This window comes from Drosophila elegans, unplaced genomic scaffold (genome assembly GCF_018152505.1).
Source record: "Drosophila elegans isolate 14027-0461.03 unplaced genomic scaffold, ASM1815250v1 contig_149, whole genome shotgun sequence".
NCBI classification, from domain to species: domain Eukaryota; kingdom Metazoa; phylum Arthropoda; class Insecta; order Diptera; family Drosophilidae; genus Drosophila; species Drosophila elegans.
The window spans coordinates 16,207,501-16,222,981 of NW_024545513.1; the positions used below are offsets into that span (position 1 = coordinate 16,207,501).

General features: G+C 38.9%; 2 protein-coding genes across 2 annotated transcripts in view; one reads left to right on the forward strand and one right to left on the reverse strand.

The window, feature by feature from the left end:
- The window catches only part of LOC108137744, a 44,304-nt gene that overhangs the window by 8,555 nt on the left and 20,268 nt on the right, over window positions 1-15,481 (reverse strand). The window lies entirely within an intron of this gene.
- On the forward strand, window positions 6,099-6,976 carry LOC108137746. The gene has a single exon (XM_017259645.1). It carries the CDS (start codon window positions 6,160-6,162, stop codon window positions 6,916-6,918), a length of 759 nt encoding a protein of 252 aa, XP_017115134.1. The 5' UTR covers window positions 6,099-6,159; the 3' UTR covers window positions 6,919-6,976.

Below are 15,481 nucleotides of genomic sequence, written 5' to 3' on the forward strand. Positions count from 1 at the left end.
TATCAAAAAGTCATGTATAAAAGCAGTAGACAATATTTGAGCCGATTTAATTTTCTTTACCATGCAGCTGCTGCCAAGTCTAACAGCTTGTGACAAAATCTAACCAAGGAATATTATTTGTCTCAACAGTTCGTGGAATTTGTTAGATGCAAACGCAACCAAAGCAGTCAAAGTTTTCCTCAATAAACTTTGTCAAATGCGGCACAAAAAAAAAAACAACAAAAGAAAACCGGATTACAAATTTAAATAAACATCAAGCGGACAAAAACTCTGTAAGCCATTCAATAATTCATAAATAAAAAAAAAAACACAGACAGACAGACAATGTCAGGAATACACGGCGAAAAACGTGTGGTAAGAAGGCGCAGGACGACAGTCATAACACAAACACAATTACAACAGGGGTAATGCTATTGATTTTCTTCTATTATGTGGGGCACAAGATGTCTGCCTCACGTTGTAAGTTCCCGGGTTTCCGATTCCGATTGCCAGTTCCCGAGAATCCGGAATTAAAGGGGCGGCCCTGGGCGAAGGGGGAGTGGCAGGTGTACCGCGGCTAAAGCCTCTTACCCATATGACAAAAACTCAACTGGGTTCGACTCAATCCAACGTGACGAGTACCATAAATGGGGTGAAAACGAGTCAAATTTTGGAATGTCGTTTGAGGTAGCAAAATATATATAAAAACAGTATTTTTTTCACAGTCAACTTTTATGAAACATATCGTAAAGTGGTCATCGTAAAACGAGACACTGAGGGGGCGTGGCCGATAAATGGGGAATGCCTAATTGTTGGGGGCACTTTTAGTCGCAAAAAGCATTGCGGCATAAGTACAGCACAACTGTACTTAAGTGATGCTTTAGTGGAGGGTCTTCCGCTTTCATTTACGACCCCAAAAAGTGTACTCTCCATCCATCTTTGTACTTGTGCTTAAATACAGATAAGGCTGTAAAAGTAATTCGGAAAAATTTTGGAGAGTATATACCACAAAATAATAGCAATCATTGTTTTTAAGGTTCTAAACTCATCTTCTTCTTATAAACCCTTTGGCTTGAAATTTAAAATATCAAAACTATATATTTTATATTTATAGCTGCGTTTTAAATATAAGTAAGCATTAAAGCAGTCGTTTTAGACGGGAATTTCTAAAATAAATTTTAAATTTCATAATACAAAAGACTACTATAGCTGCCATATGAAAATAGCTGCTATTAAAAAATGTTTTGAAAAATCAACTTTGCTTTATTTGTGTTCAGATATACCCAAGCAAAATCGGTATATAGATAGAATTACATTTGTATTATTACTTAAAGAGTACATCTTCTTCGACTTGCTGTAGTCTGCTATCTATTTTGTTTTGGTTTTATATTATTTTCGGTTAATCTTTACTTTGAGCACTATTATCAATTTGAATATCTTTTTGAAATTAGTTGTAAAATTACGACTGTACTTTTACGACATTTCCGCAATTCCAGTTTATTTCCTGGATTCACCTTCACTTGTGACTTGAACTTGTAGGCTTCTAGTGGTCAAGGACTCGCGACACCTGGTCCTCTGGCTAAATGGTCTTGGTCCTGGGCAAATCCAGGATCCAGCTGCGATGTCATCAGGTGATTGGCGATTGTCGAAATTAGAGCCTAAGTAGCCTCGCCCATTTGCGCACGGACCACATGTGGATCGATCGGTGGATGGATGGATGTCCAATGGTCAGTGTGTTTCCCCCGGCTCAGTGCGTCGAGAAATTCCCACAGGATGCGGAAATACCATCCACAACATGGGCACATTGATGGGTCTTTCCGAGCGCCCAGCGATTTCTGGTACGCGACTTAACTTGACCCTGTCGCGGGATCAACAAGTGCGCTACCATCGCTGCCATCGCTGCCATCATCATCATCATCGAGGTACGAGTGTCCTCACGAGGTAAGTGTATATACAAATATATATATATGTCTATATATGTAACCTGTCTACCTGACCGATCTGGACCTCAGCACGCGGTACGTTTTATGGCTTTATGGCCATGGCCAAGGAGTTGCCGCCGATACACGGAAAATGCATTTCGTAAACAAAATGCGGCCTCCTTCATTCGCATTCGCACTCGCATTTCCACTTTCACATTTTCCCGATTTCACATCCCACCCATCCTCCCTCCCACCGCCCGTTCATGTTTTTTTTTTGTGTTTTTTTTTTGTTTGTTTGTGACAACACAAAAAAAAAGGAAAAACAGAATATGGTAAGCAGAAATTGCATTGATGATCCTGATCACAGATGTACTGCGACCGCGAGAGTCCTGGAAACGGTCATGTCCTTGCCATTGTCTTGGCCCTCATTCTTCGCCTTTTTTCTGCTCGGCCAGCTGGCTCAATAAAAAATATATCGAACCCAGAATCCAAGACAATTGCTTGGCTTGCACTTGTGCCAAAAGTTGCATTCAACAACGTCGAATACGCTGGAAAAAACGGGGGTCAATGGGTTTTTATTGCAGGCTCATATTTTTAATATTTTTCATAAAAAACTATGTGCTATTATTATTATATACATGTAACGCATATATGCATTCAATGAATGTTATACAAATTTTAAAAATTTGATTGATATCAAATAAAATTTGGTTGGCATAACAATACAGGTTGAAATTTTTTAGATATCAACACTTAATAATTTTTTAATTTAGCCTAGATTTTTAATTACTTTATTTATATTTTTACTGTATTTAACGAGTTCGAGGTATCAACGTGATGTGCTTTATTTTTTAAATTTGTTTGGCAATTAATTGTTTTGATTTTAGATTTGATCGCCATTCTTTCGGTGTTCCTTTTTAATTTTATTTTAGTTCTGGTTCCAATTCGATTGCAACTATTTGGGATCCCTGGCACGTCTCCTGATTTTGCCCCTAGTTCAGTTTGTCCCCTTTTCTCGAAATCTGTGTGTCACTGGCATTTCAATTTCGTGGCCATTTCCTTGGAGCTTCGTGCGGAATTCCCTGCATTCAGCCAGCTGGCATTTAATGACAAGTCAACTGGACTCAACCGCACTGGATTCGCCTGGACTTGGTGGCGATAGGGACGAAGGGACGAAGGGACAAAAGGACATGGGATTTTCATGGCCCTTTGCTTTGATTTCTGCCACAAAGTTGCGAATCTGTCCAAATGGTTGGAATCCTCAATGCGATGGCTCCCTTGGCGCAAATAAGGCTTGCAACACTGCATACTCGATTGATGCACTTTGTTGGCTAACTCAAATCCTCTGGCATTGAGTGTTATTTAAATGACCTTGCAAACGTTTTAAGTTAACCTCTCACAAGTTTAGTGAGTTAATTAAGGTGAAGTATGCAAGTTCCAACAGAATTTCACATGTTATTGCCACAGGCAGATGGCGTAAAAGAGTACATTAAGTTTAACATAATAGAATAGTAAAGAAATGATTTTATATTATAATAATTAATATACGGACAAAATATTGAAAAGTGCATTTAGATTTAACTTATCTTCAAAACTGCATTCAAAGGCACTGTTATTCCAAGCACAGCTGTAATTGGCGTACAGAAAAAACAGCACGAAAAGTGAGATACTTGAGTAAATTTCGTATGCAAAGCAATGAGGAAGTCGTGAGATAGCTTCCTTAGCCAAATTGTCAAGGGTCATTCCACATACGTGCTATTTCACAACTTTGTATTTTCCCCTATCGAAGTCCCACCCAATCGAAGGACACAGTATATCCTTCACCAACTCATTGCTGTTAAGTCACTCAACTGAATCGAACGTAGTACCAATTCACATGGCCTACACTATGAAAAAAGTCCAAATATACAATTTTTTCCGTTTTCTATGTAAGTAAATAAGTAATACAAATTTCGAAATTGATTAAATTACAAGTAATTGTTTTTCACTAGTTGACTAAATCGACTATTTAATAAATCAAAATCAATATTTTATATGTTTTAGTATCCTGATTAAATGCAAAATATATTTATTTAATTTCACAATCTTAGAAGTTTTATAAATTAAATAATTTTTTTTGTTTTTTTTTTTTTCTGGCATAAGCAAGAGGTTTTCTCTTCAGTTTTAATGGAAATACGGCTCTTAGTGAAGTCCCAGGGTCGCTTGGAGCTCGTTGACTTCCGTTTCCGCATTTGGATGCCAACATGGAGACCCGTCACGTGCAGCCAACAAATGCCGGAGTTACGTGACTGCCAAGCGGATGTGGATGCGGATGTGGATGCGGATGCGAATGCGGATGACGATGACGATGCGAATGCGAATTTGGATGCATATTCAAATGCATAAACGTATCAAACTGTGCTTAACAAACGGAACGAGAGCAAGCGAGATGGCAGGAGAGCGGGAAACTCCAGCCAAAGCAAATATATATGAAGGGCGAGGAAATTCCGCTGCGCGTTTTCCCAGACCAAAAAATGCGGGAATTTTCGTGGATTGCGTGTGAAAATGCAACGAGAAACGAAAACAGCAAACACCAAATGTGCGATAGTCAAATGAGGCCTGAGGTTGACCAGTTGGCCAGTTGGTCAGCAACAAAAGCCAAGTTAGTTCCCCGTAAAACCGAAAGGAGAACCCGGAGTTTGGCAAGAAAGTGGGTATGCATGGGTATTCATATGCATTTGGACCCCAACGGAGGCAGCGATTATCACGTGCCACTGCAGTTGCAATCCGTTTTTGGGATATATTATAGGGGCACACGACCGTAGATAAGGCATCCAGATCCTAAGTATTTTTCACAGTCTTTAAAGCAGGCGGACTGAAATGTGCATAGTGCTAGATAACAAAGTTAACAACTGGTAACTATACAAATTTATACAAAGTTGTAGGAAAAACATTTGGGCAATAAATAGGAAAATAAAAATAAACTATGGAAACCATATTGAAATATTAGGTAACCTTTAATAATTGCAATGTTTTACGGATTCTATTAAAGGAAATGATTTCAAAAGGAATTTCACTGTTAAATAATACATTTATGCTTATTTGGTATTTGGGCAATAAATACAAAATAAAAAAATTATGGAAACCATATTAAAATTATACTTCAAAGAAACAAAAAAAAGAAAAATAGTTTTGAGAAACAGTTGCATTAACTGAATACCCATTTTGAGTCATAGAATTGACGTACTTTATTGAGGGAATGCTTCACACATCTCAATGCATTTTTCTTTTTTTCGTGAAAGGCAAATTAAAATATTGGCGATTTTCTGCAATTAATCACGTGACACTCGCTCGGGTGCACTTGTCATCACTTATGCCCCACTTCGATTGCCATTCGCGCGCGAAATCATTTACCAATTTCCATTCCGCATTTTCCCAATGTCGTTTTCCATTTGCATGACGATATCGATGCCGATTTAGCATTCGATTTCGTTTGGCCTTGGGCCATTGAGTTCAAGAATGGGAGAGCTGTTCCATTGAGGAGTTTCGCTGAAAAATAGATCGAAGTCGGTGCAGCTGCGTGGTTTTCGTGGACTCTGGTCTATGGTTTTTGATTCGGGCAGAAAAAGGTCCTGTCCCGCTGATTCGAGACTTGTGGCCGGCGTCAACGGCGTTCCGAGGACTGCGCCACGGCGTTTACACAACAATTGGCCAAAGGAAGGACGAAGGATGTGGCCAATACAATGGCCCAAGGACAGCACCGACCAAAACGACATGATGTCAGCACTTCGGCAATATACATGCATATATTTTTAGTCATAACTCATAGCTCTATAAAAAGGCAGATAAAAACCCAAAAGGGTTATGCCTAGAATATAATATTTAAAAATTAAGTGAGCAAGGAGTACACATATATACATATATGTATATGTTATATCCTTAACTCGTTGGCCAGATCGAAAGTGCTCGAATCAAGGTCGTTACGGGAGGATTTCAGGTACATTTACTCGCCGTGTTTTTGGCCAAATTGCCGGGCCATAAAGTACCGCGTGTTTTCATGAAATCCCGCTCGCGGATTAGGCCAGAAAAATTTTTTGAAAAACTATCAGGTAGCTGACTATTGATTCCTGGAACTCCAGCGATTGAAGCTACCTGCTGGCCACATATAAAGCCCCTGGGTTTATGGCCAAGCCAAACAGTCGACCACGAATTGTCAACGGAAGAACATCTTACCAGCGTCGCTTTATCACACATTTATACACACTAAAACCTAAAGATCATGGGTTGTTGTGCGAGCAGTCTGAAACTCAAGGAGCTGAGCCTGAACAGCAGCATTTACATGGCCGCTGGCGGAGGATCTGGAAGTGGTCGCTCCCTGAAGCGACTATATAGCAGTCGGAACAGCAGCGGCGTGGGCAGCAGCTCATCATCGTCCTCGAAAAACTCCAGCCGCAGCATTTGGAGCCGCTCCAGTCAGCCAATTTGCGATGATTTTGCCGAGCAACCACAACTGGACCGATCCTGTGGCTATTACACCTGCAGCAGTGCCAATTCCTCACCTCGTCGGGATCCTGAGGATCTGGATGAGGAGGAGGAGAAGGGGGATGGTGATGGTGATGGGGAGGTGCTGATGCGCACCCAGGACATGAGCGAGGAATCCCGAAATTCGATTGAATCCCATCGAACAGTGGGCAACCTGGAGTGGGAGATGTACATGATGCAGCAGGCGCAGCACATAATGCCCAAGACCTCGTCGCCCATCAGCCAGCGGCGTGGCAATGGCCCCGTTCCGGCCTCGTCCTATCAAAAGTGGCGGACCTACCTGCAATCCACACCAGCCCACATGCTGCACAATGTCACCCACATTCCGGAGGCCATTGCTGGCCACTTTTGCCCCACTGGCTTTCCGGGGTACAGCGATCTGGAGGAAATGGAGAGTGCGGCCAAGCGGTTCAAGGTGGACATCGAGGAGGAGCCAATGTACACCACCTACCAGCTGCTGGCTGGGCACACGCACACCATCTCCACAGATCTGTAAGTGTGCAAATCAGGAAGTAGTAATCGCACCAATCGCACCAACTCCGCTTGGTTCGGAGGGGTTTCTAGCGATTGGTTTGGACCCTATCAATTCCATCATCCCCGGCGAGGACTGGCAACAGGTGTGCCAGCTGTCAAACAGTTTGGACAAACAATCACAGCGATTCCATTGCCCAGCAATGGTAAATCGTATAGACGATTTTACAAAAATATCTTATATTTTTTTTTCCTTGTATATCATACAACTTAGACTTAAGAAAAGGACAATCAACAATGTGTACATGGTTGGATAATCAAATTATACTCGTAATTATATTGTGTAAACTCTAAACTATTGGTTTTTCACTTATTAGCAGCGGGTCAAAGGTCATGGGTTATTTGGCATTGGTATTTGGTCTTACGGCCCAGACAATTTGCTTTTCAGCTGGAAAATTGGCTGAGCCAGTGATGTTTTTCATCTTTTCAATCAATATGTAAACTAAAGCCACGGAAATTTAAATTTAATAAGCTAATAAGCTATTTCCTGAAAATGACAATGAAAGTGCATTTAAATAAAGGTATACGTAATAATAGATCTATATCTTATGCATCATTAAAATCTAAATCAACTTACTTGTTGTTTTAAAACATGTTTACTCTTAAAACCTAATAATTAACAGCAATGTTGCTCATCATATTTACAGTCCCCAAATCAAAACCCTTCTTCAAAGTTTCTTCGATAATTTCGCAAATTTTCAGCCCAGCCCATTAACTGATTGCTGGCCACAAAATGTTTTAATTGGGCTTTGAAAATTCGAAATTAAATAGCCGCCGCAAACCGCAGCGAAGGCTGTCCGCAGAATGGCAAAAAGCTGGAGTTTGGGGGGCTCAATCCATATTCAAATCGGTGAAAAGTATTAACAACATGCTGCCCGTAATTTCGAGGATAAATGTGCATTAATTAGTGCAGGCCAGCTGGAGGCAATCGAAATCAAAATGGAAATATAATTAGAAGCCAACCGATAAGCAAATATGGAATATGGATTTTGGCTTTGAAAATATTGGACTGTTTGCATATATATTAAGTGCGGCAAAACAACAGGGCAAACATTGTTTTAACTCGACTCATTTTGTTATACAAAATACCCTTTAACAAGCTGGGATTTAAAGGTTTTATTCTAATATATATTGCAAATTACAATCAGAATTATAGGAACTTCATTTCAAATATGTGTTGTAATATTTTAAGGAAATTAAAACAGTCTAGTTGTTCAAGAATAAAAATTGCAATATTTTTATATTATACAAAATTTTTTTGTTTGTCGATTAAATATTTCCTATTGACTGCCCTAAGGCTGCTTACCCTACCTTGTTTACAGGGTATGGGTCGGCAGTATTGATTCTAGTGGCTTGTCAAGTGTCTGTCTGCCCACTTAAGGCTCCCCATTCTCCATTTCCCTATTCGTCGCACCTGAAGTCCGATGTCCGAGGTCCGAAGTCCGAAGTCCTCACATTTTCCTGACATTTTTCCCGCTCCTTGGGCTCCTGGACAATAGAGGGAGACGGCACTTCAGTGGAGTGGGGGAGCGGGTGAAAGAGATGGCGTGCTGGGCTACCACCAAGTAGTTGAGCTTGCATCGGTGAGTTGCCATAATTGGTGCGGACTCTCAATTGTTCCAGCAATCAGTCAATCATTCAATCAATCAATGGCTTCGACCACTATGCACTGGATAATTAAGCCAGCGACAGGGAGGGGTATATGACAGGCGAAAGAGAGGGGAATATCGCTGGGTAAGGGGGACAGCGCGAGAGTGGTGCACCTAATTGCGAGGTGAAAAGGGTGGGCCAACAAGTGCCATGTTGGTTATTGCAAAACTTTTCCACACACTATAAAACTTTTTACCAAGGACAACATATGGAAATGGGGGAAATTGTGCAGGTCGAAAATAAAGGGCAGGGTTAAGGCTAACATTAAAGCCATAATAAAGCGTTGAAGTGTCAGAAAATTTCGTTCCTTAATGCAGAGAACTTTTCGCCGGCTGACTTTCATGTGCTGCACATAAAAATGATGTAGAATTATTAAGTTTTTTTTTTCGTTTGGCCTGTTGGCTGCCATAAAGAACAAGTGGAGCCAACAAAAAAAAAAAAGGCGAGCCTTGCCCAAGGGGCTCCCTTTCCCCATCTCTTTCACTCCGCCCATCTGGCAGAATAATAAATAGTAAATGGCGCTATTTTATAGGAAATTTATGCGCAAAGAAAAAGCAAGGAAATCATATAAAGATGAGAATTCCACTCCATTGTGTGGAGAATTGAAAAAAATATATAATATTTTGCCAAGATATGAGTTACAATTTAATGCGATTTAATCATAGAAAACATTGAAGAGATATGGTTGAAGAAAATTCAGTTAATTAAAAAGAAATTTTAAATAAGCCATTTATTCCAATGCGATATTATAATAGCTATTTGGTAATTTAAAAATAAAGTTTAAAGTAGCAGAAAATGCGAAGTCAGCCAAGTGAGGAAATAAAAGGAAATAAAACCTTTGTAGCTGAGCATTTGCGGTCACCTTTTCCACCAATTAAAACGGACATATCCTTTGTCTGGCCTCAAGTCCATGCAATATGCAGGCTGACATCGACCCTGGGACCTGGCACAATTCCTGGCGATTCCCCTGAACTTCTCAACTCTTGCCACTAACTTTAAAGTGTCAAACTGTTAGCATGCAACCAAGTGCGGGCCTTGCGGAGAAAAGGGCGCCAAAGACCACTGGTTAAATCAAACTATTCAGGGCCGGACAAGGCAATGCATAATTTAAGAGGCACTATACTAACACACAACAAAAATAAGACAATATTAGCTCCCTCCCTGTGTGCACTCAAACTTCTAATAGTTTCATTATTTCTGAAAAACTTTTTACAAAAACGTTTATTTAATCAGGTTAGTTTCGTGAGTCATATGGTTAATACATTTAAAAAAGTTAAGGTATGAAAACAATACTTTATGTTATTATTAATATTTTTATTTTATATGAATAAAATACCAACAAATTTGAATAACCACGTTTTGTGTTCTTTGATTTTGAAATATATTTTGTAAGTCAAAAGATAGAGTTAAGTATACCTAGATGTATAAAACAGTAAACTGTTAATCATCGTATTTGATTGAATTTCGATTGATAAAATCGGGAAATATCAGAGACAGCGGATATAAGCCCCACTAATTTTCGCTCCGTGTCTGTTAGGAAAAGGATAGAGATGGGATAGGGCTAAGGACGAGACAAGGACGAGGTGCGGACGAAGCCAAGGGACTTTGCTGCCGTTTGACAGCCGCAAGTGTTTGGGTGACTCCAACGCGACACTTGAGCCTCGAGTGGCGGACAAAGCAAAGTAGCCCGGCAAAAACAAAAGGCGCGAGGCTGAACAGGAGCGAACTCAAGTGGCTGGTCCTTTTGGTCCTTTGGCAGGATCCGATGGCCCAGATTTCGGATCTTTAAGCCCCTTTTGCTAAGCCGGTGAGAATTGCGAATCCGCTCTAATTACAATCTGGCCACAATTGAGAATTGCTCGCGTTGCGTGTTGCTAGACCATTGAATAGCCATTGAATCCATGGAATTGAAATCCTGTAGAAGATTTGCCTAATCGTCGGCCCCTTAACCCCTCCCCTCACGAACCCTCCGCCGAATGTCGCGTGCTCTGCGGTGTGAAATCTTGCCGAAGATTAACGCGGATCTGCGCAGATATACTATACCATATCATATACTATACCTCAAAAATGTTGCCCTATGGCGTACTGCGTACGGGGATCAAGTGGCCAGATTAGAGATTCCATGCAGGGGGAGGTGGAGAGTGGGCGGTGGGCGGTAGGCGTGGTTAAAACCTTGTAAATCCATCGGTGGGATTAGGACATCTTGCGGTTTTATTGCCAGCCAGCCATTCAGCCAACAGCTGTGACCAACTAAGCCACATTTAAGCCATTTAGAGATGCTGATGAATTTATGGACCGTCCTATTCGTTGAGACTGTCACATTCGGAGCGCCTTTTTTAGGCCCAGGATTCCCTTTGTCACGGGGTGTTTTAATTTTCAAAACATTCAATAATTTATTATGACCAAAATTTGACTAAACAGCTTGCTAAGTTCTAGTAAAACACTTCAAATGTTGCCTAATAAAAATAGATATTTATTCACCATTAAGATTTGTTCATTATTTATTTTCCGTATAGACATATTTATTTGCTTCCTTAAAACATATAGAAATAAAAAAGACCTTAAATGTGGCATCCTCAAAAGTATGCAATAATTAAATATACAGTTCGTTTTCAGGTAAATTTACCATTAAGGAGAGTTTTAAGGACCTCATTTGTGGCATGCCCAGAAGTATGCAATGCTTCACATAAATTTTCCTTTTAGTTGAAAGATTCAAAATTATGCATTGCCTACATTTGAGCAGCATAAATATTTTCGTTTACCATATAAAATGTAAGTAACTTAAAAAATTGGTATCAATAATAACACTAATCATAAAATATTTTACGTTTATTTATTTAGGGTATTTGAATTTAATTTGAGGGTATTCCAAGGGGAAAGTCGAAATTTAACCCACTAAATTTTGTTATTGATTTTCCCCATGTGTGTGTGTGTGTGTGCGTGTGTGTGTTCTTGTGCAAACGAAACTCAAGGGAGGATTGGGAACAGGAGCAGGGAATTCGATGCGTGCCAGCATCAAAACTCCTCTAGAGAATCATGGGGATTGGGGAAATGGACACGGCCATCGCTCACTGATGGATAGTTCCCCTGATTGGAGCTGGCAGCCGGATTGCCACCATCGAAATTGAAAACCAAGTAAAGTAAACAAAAAAAAAACCTTTTCCGTTTCCCTTTTTATTTTTGTGCTTAAACAAACCCAATTATGAAAAGTGAGGGAAATTTTGTTGACATTTGGGAGGCAACCAGGGCGATACCTATTAAAAGTTAAAGGAGGTGTTGTTTATTACAGACAAATTTAAACATTTAAATTATAGTTTTTTGTTTAAAATATTAATAGATATTCATTTTGCAAATGCTCAGAGACCTTCGTAAAAAATTAAATATAATTTAAATTCTATTTATATTTAATTGTCCCCATAGATCACAGTCAGAACGTAAGCTTTTGATATAGCCATGAATTTTTTAAAATCTGTTTCTTTTTAAACCTTTTTTTTTTACAGGGAAGAAAAGTTTTTGAACAGCTGATGGGGAAAATCATATCGGGTCGGAAATTAGGCGGCCATCGCACAAATTGTAAACAATAGACTGTCAAAACATTCCCTTCCTTCACTGAAAGTTCATGTGGGGAGTGTGTCAAAATCACATTAGATGCTGTTAACTTTTGTCAGTGACTGTGTTTGGATGGCTCGCATTCTTTTTTGGTCAATTTGTTTGTTTGCCCGCAAATTGATTGATTGCTATTGATGCCTGATTTGTCCTTAACCCTCACGCACATTGTCCTTGCCCTTATCCTTTTGACTCTGTACACTTTTTCTCTCTTCCGCGTTCCGCAATTCTGAGATTTGTGGTCACCCCAAATGCCTGTCAGTGGCCCACTAAATTACAGAAGACAAAGTTAACTGGATGATGGCGTTCTGCCCAGAGTGTGTGGGTGATTGAGTATATAAGTGTTATTAACTTTGGCTTACACTTCTTGGCTTGTGTAAACTTTGTAATCTACTCAGGGGGCCAGGGGTGATCGAATAAGATTGATTTTGTGGCCGGCTAAGGAGCTTGGATGCGGTGACGCCGTATTTAGCTTGGTCACTTTAAAAGGGTTGCAACTAACCGAATTCGGGGATGGATTACACTGGCTTACAAATACAAATCGACCAAATTCTCCAAAGAAAAAACTTTAATTTTCTGGCAGCATTTTTTTCCTATTTTACTTGGAAAGCTTATTTTACTACAAATTGGACGTTCTTCATCCTTCAAATACATGTTATAAGGATAGGTTTCGTTATATAGATGCTAGAGATCGGCAAAGTTTGTAAAATTAATTAAAACTGAGGTAATAAATAAGCTAATTATAACTGCCCTCAATATCTTTGCACATGATTATACTTACTAACAGGTATTTATTATTTGTATAAACAATAATGAATAACAAAGTTTCTATAACAAATATATAAAATAAATCAAATTTGAAGGGCAAACCTTTTACAATTTTACCAATACTTTTATTCTTATAAAATAGATAAACGCCCAAAAACTTGAAAAACTGGAGAAAGTTGAACTTTGATTTGCGCTTCTTTATCTTTATTTCGAATGCCAAACTTTGGGCAAACTCGCTTTGTCAGCTAGGGGACCAACCTTTATGGGCATTTTCTATTTCGCCCAACCCTCTTTTCAAGCATTTCTCCTCCATCACCAGGGAATTCGATGACACCTCCACGCGTGACATAGAGGAAAATATTTGCAGGACAAAAAGCCTTTGTCCTTTGGAATGTGCATTGCCAAAGCAAAAAAAAATGGAAAAGGTTGATTTGCATATAGGGAATACACGTCGGACAAAAAGAGACAAAGAGAAAATAGACGGGGTTTTGGAGGAATATTCCCAGATGCATTTTTTATGCCTCTAAAAGGGTTAAACAAAAAGCGATTTTTATGCCATTTGCCATTTTTTTCCATTTACTTATTTTTGTATTTTGCCTCGTTTTATGATATGCAGACATGTTGGTCAGGTCGTAAAAGCCATTTCAAAATGGTGCCAGGTAAGAATTGAATTGAATTGAATTGAATTGCGTGAGCCGTGGAAAACCCAAAAGGGTGACAATTCTGATAGCTGTTTTTAATTAAAAAATATAAATTCAATTGCCCATTGGCCTTTGGCATTGACACACTGCGAATGCGAATCAATAAAACATTTAAAACATAATTATTAAGTGATGGGAAGGAAACACTAATTAATTGCCAGCCACAAAATGTGCAATTAAACGAACTGTGGCGGCAGTTATTCAAATATGCGCACATATTTGCTGTCAATGATAAAACCATATATGCTGCAATGATTATTTGTTTTCCTTCTTATTTGGCATTTAACAAATGACTGCAATTAAGTGGAATTTTCTGTACCAGCAGAGTGGAGTCGAATGGAAGGGAGCTTTGCCGCTTTCCTGGAATTTGGATGAAAGCTGCTTCCTGTCAGGGGGCACTTGGTACTCCAAAAGCCGCAAACAGCAGTTCACCTGACCCCCGTTGATTTCTATTCTAGCTGCAGTTGACAATGAATAGCTTTCTGCATCCATTCGGAATACAGGGAATTGGTTTTCACAGCTCCAATTTGACTGAGTGATGCCCTGCAAGGAATTTACAATTTGCAATCTTTTTAAAAAATACAAAATAATTTTCTTAAATGATTTCATTAAATAATTTAATGAATAACTTTAACTCTCAATGCATGAAAATATTCGCAAGTCTACTAACAGTTGTGATAATTATTTATAAATAAATTATATACAATTTTAGTTTAAATTGTAATCTAATAAAACTTAGAAATATATAGATTACATTTTTTTTAAATGCAATTTTTAAAAATAATAATTTTTCTTTTCAAACGTAGAGTAATTGCCACCTCGTTTATTCTCTCCATAAAACCCCTTTTATTTTTCATACTGTCTGGAATTTTCAAATGAATTTTCTGTTGTTGACTGGCATTGCTTTTTGTTCGTCTGAAAAATGGAAAACCGGAAAATGGACACTGTTGGCCACAAGCCGCGCTCCCCTTTCTCCCCCTTCCATGACCTTCGTCTTTTGGTCTCCTTTTTTATTAGGGTAAAACAACGAACAAAAACCAAAAGGGTTTTGCGTTTTGCGATTTTAACACAATTAGAGGATGCATCGAAAGCTGAAAATAAGTGGAGGCTGCGGGAATTCATGGGCAATGGGTATTCCCACAGCAAACATAATTAATGGGAAATTCAAGTTCTCTGGGTAACTGCGCAAAATTTTCCAGAAGGGGATTTTATGCACTTAAGTAAAATGTAAGAAACTAGTTTTACAAAAAAAGTTATATATGACCAAAATAAAATGAAAAATAAATAAATATGATTTTAAGAAATGTACAAATTTTATTTAAATAGTGGATTCTAAATATTCAAAGTTTGAAGTTTTGTAAAAACTAAAAAAAGTATTGCTTGATATTTCGCTTTTGCCTTTAAAGAATTCTCATTTAGAAACAAATTAAAAAACCGAAATTGCCCAGCACTAAAATGTAATTTTTATGTTGATACTCCACCGTTCTGATGGGTTTTTTATGTTTTGTTCTCCAATAATTATTATTATTATTTTCTCTTAGTGCTTTGGTGCGTTTTAATTGGTCTCAATTATTTTCCCTGACTGGCTTGTCAGCAGTGCCCACTGTACATATGTCTACTTATAATGAAGCCAAAGCTTCTTATGTCCTCACCCACGTAATTACTTATACACTGACAGGCACGCACACACACTTTCGCACAATCACACCCACACAAGGGCAAAGATAGAGGGAGAATTGATGAAGGCACTACTGGCATGCAAAGGCTGATTGACACACAAAGCGAGCATTCTGCCAGGATGCT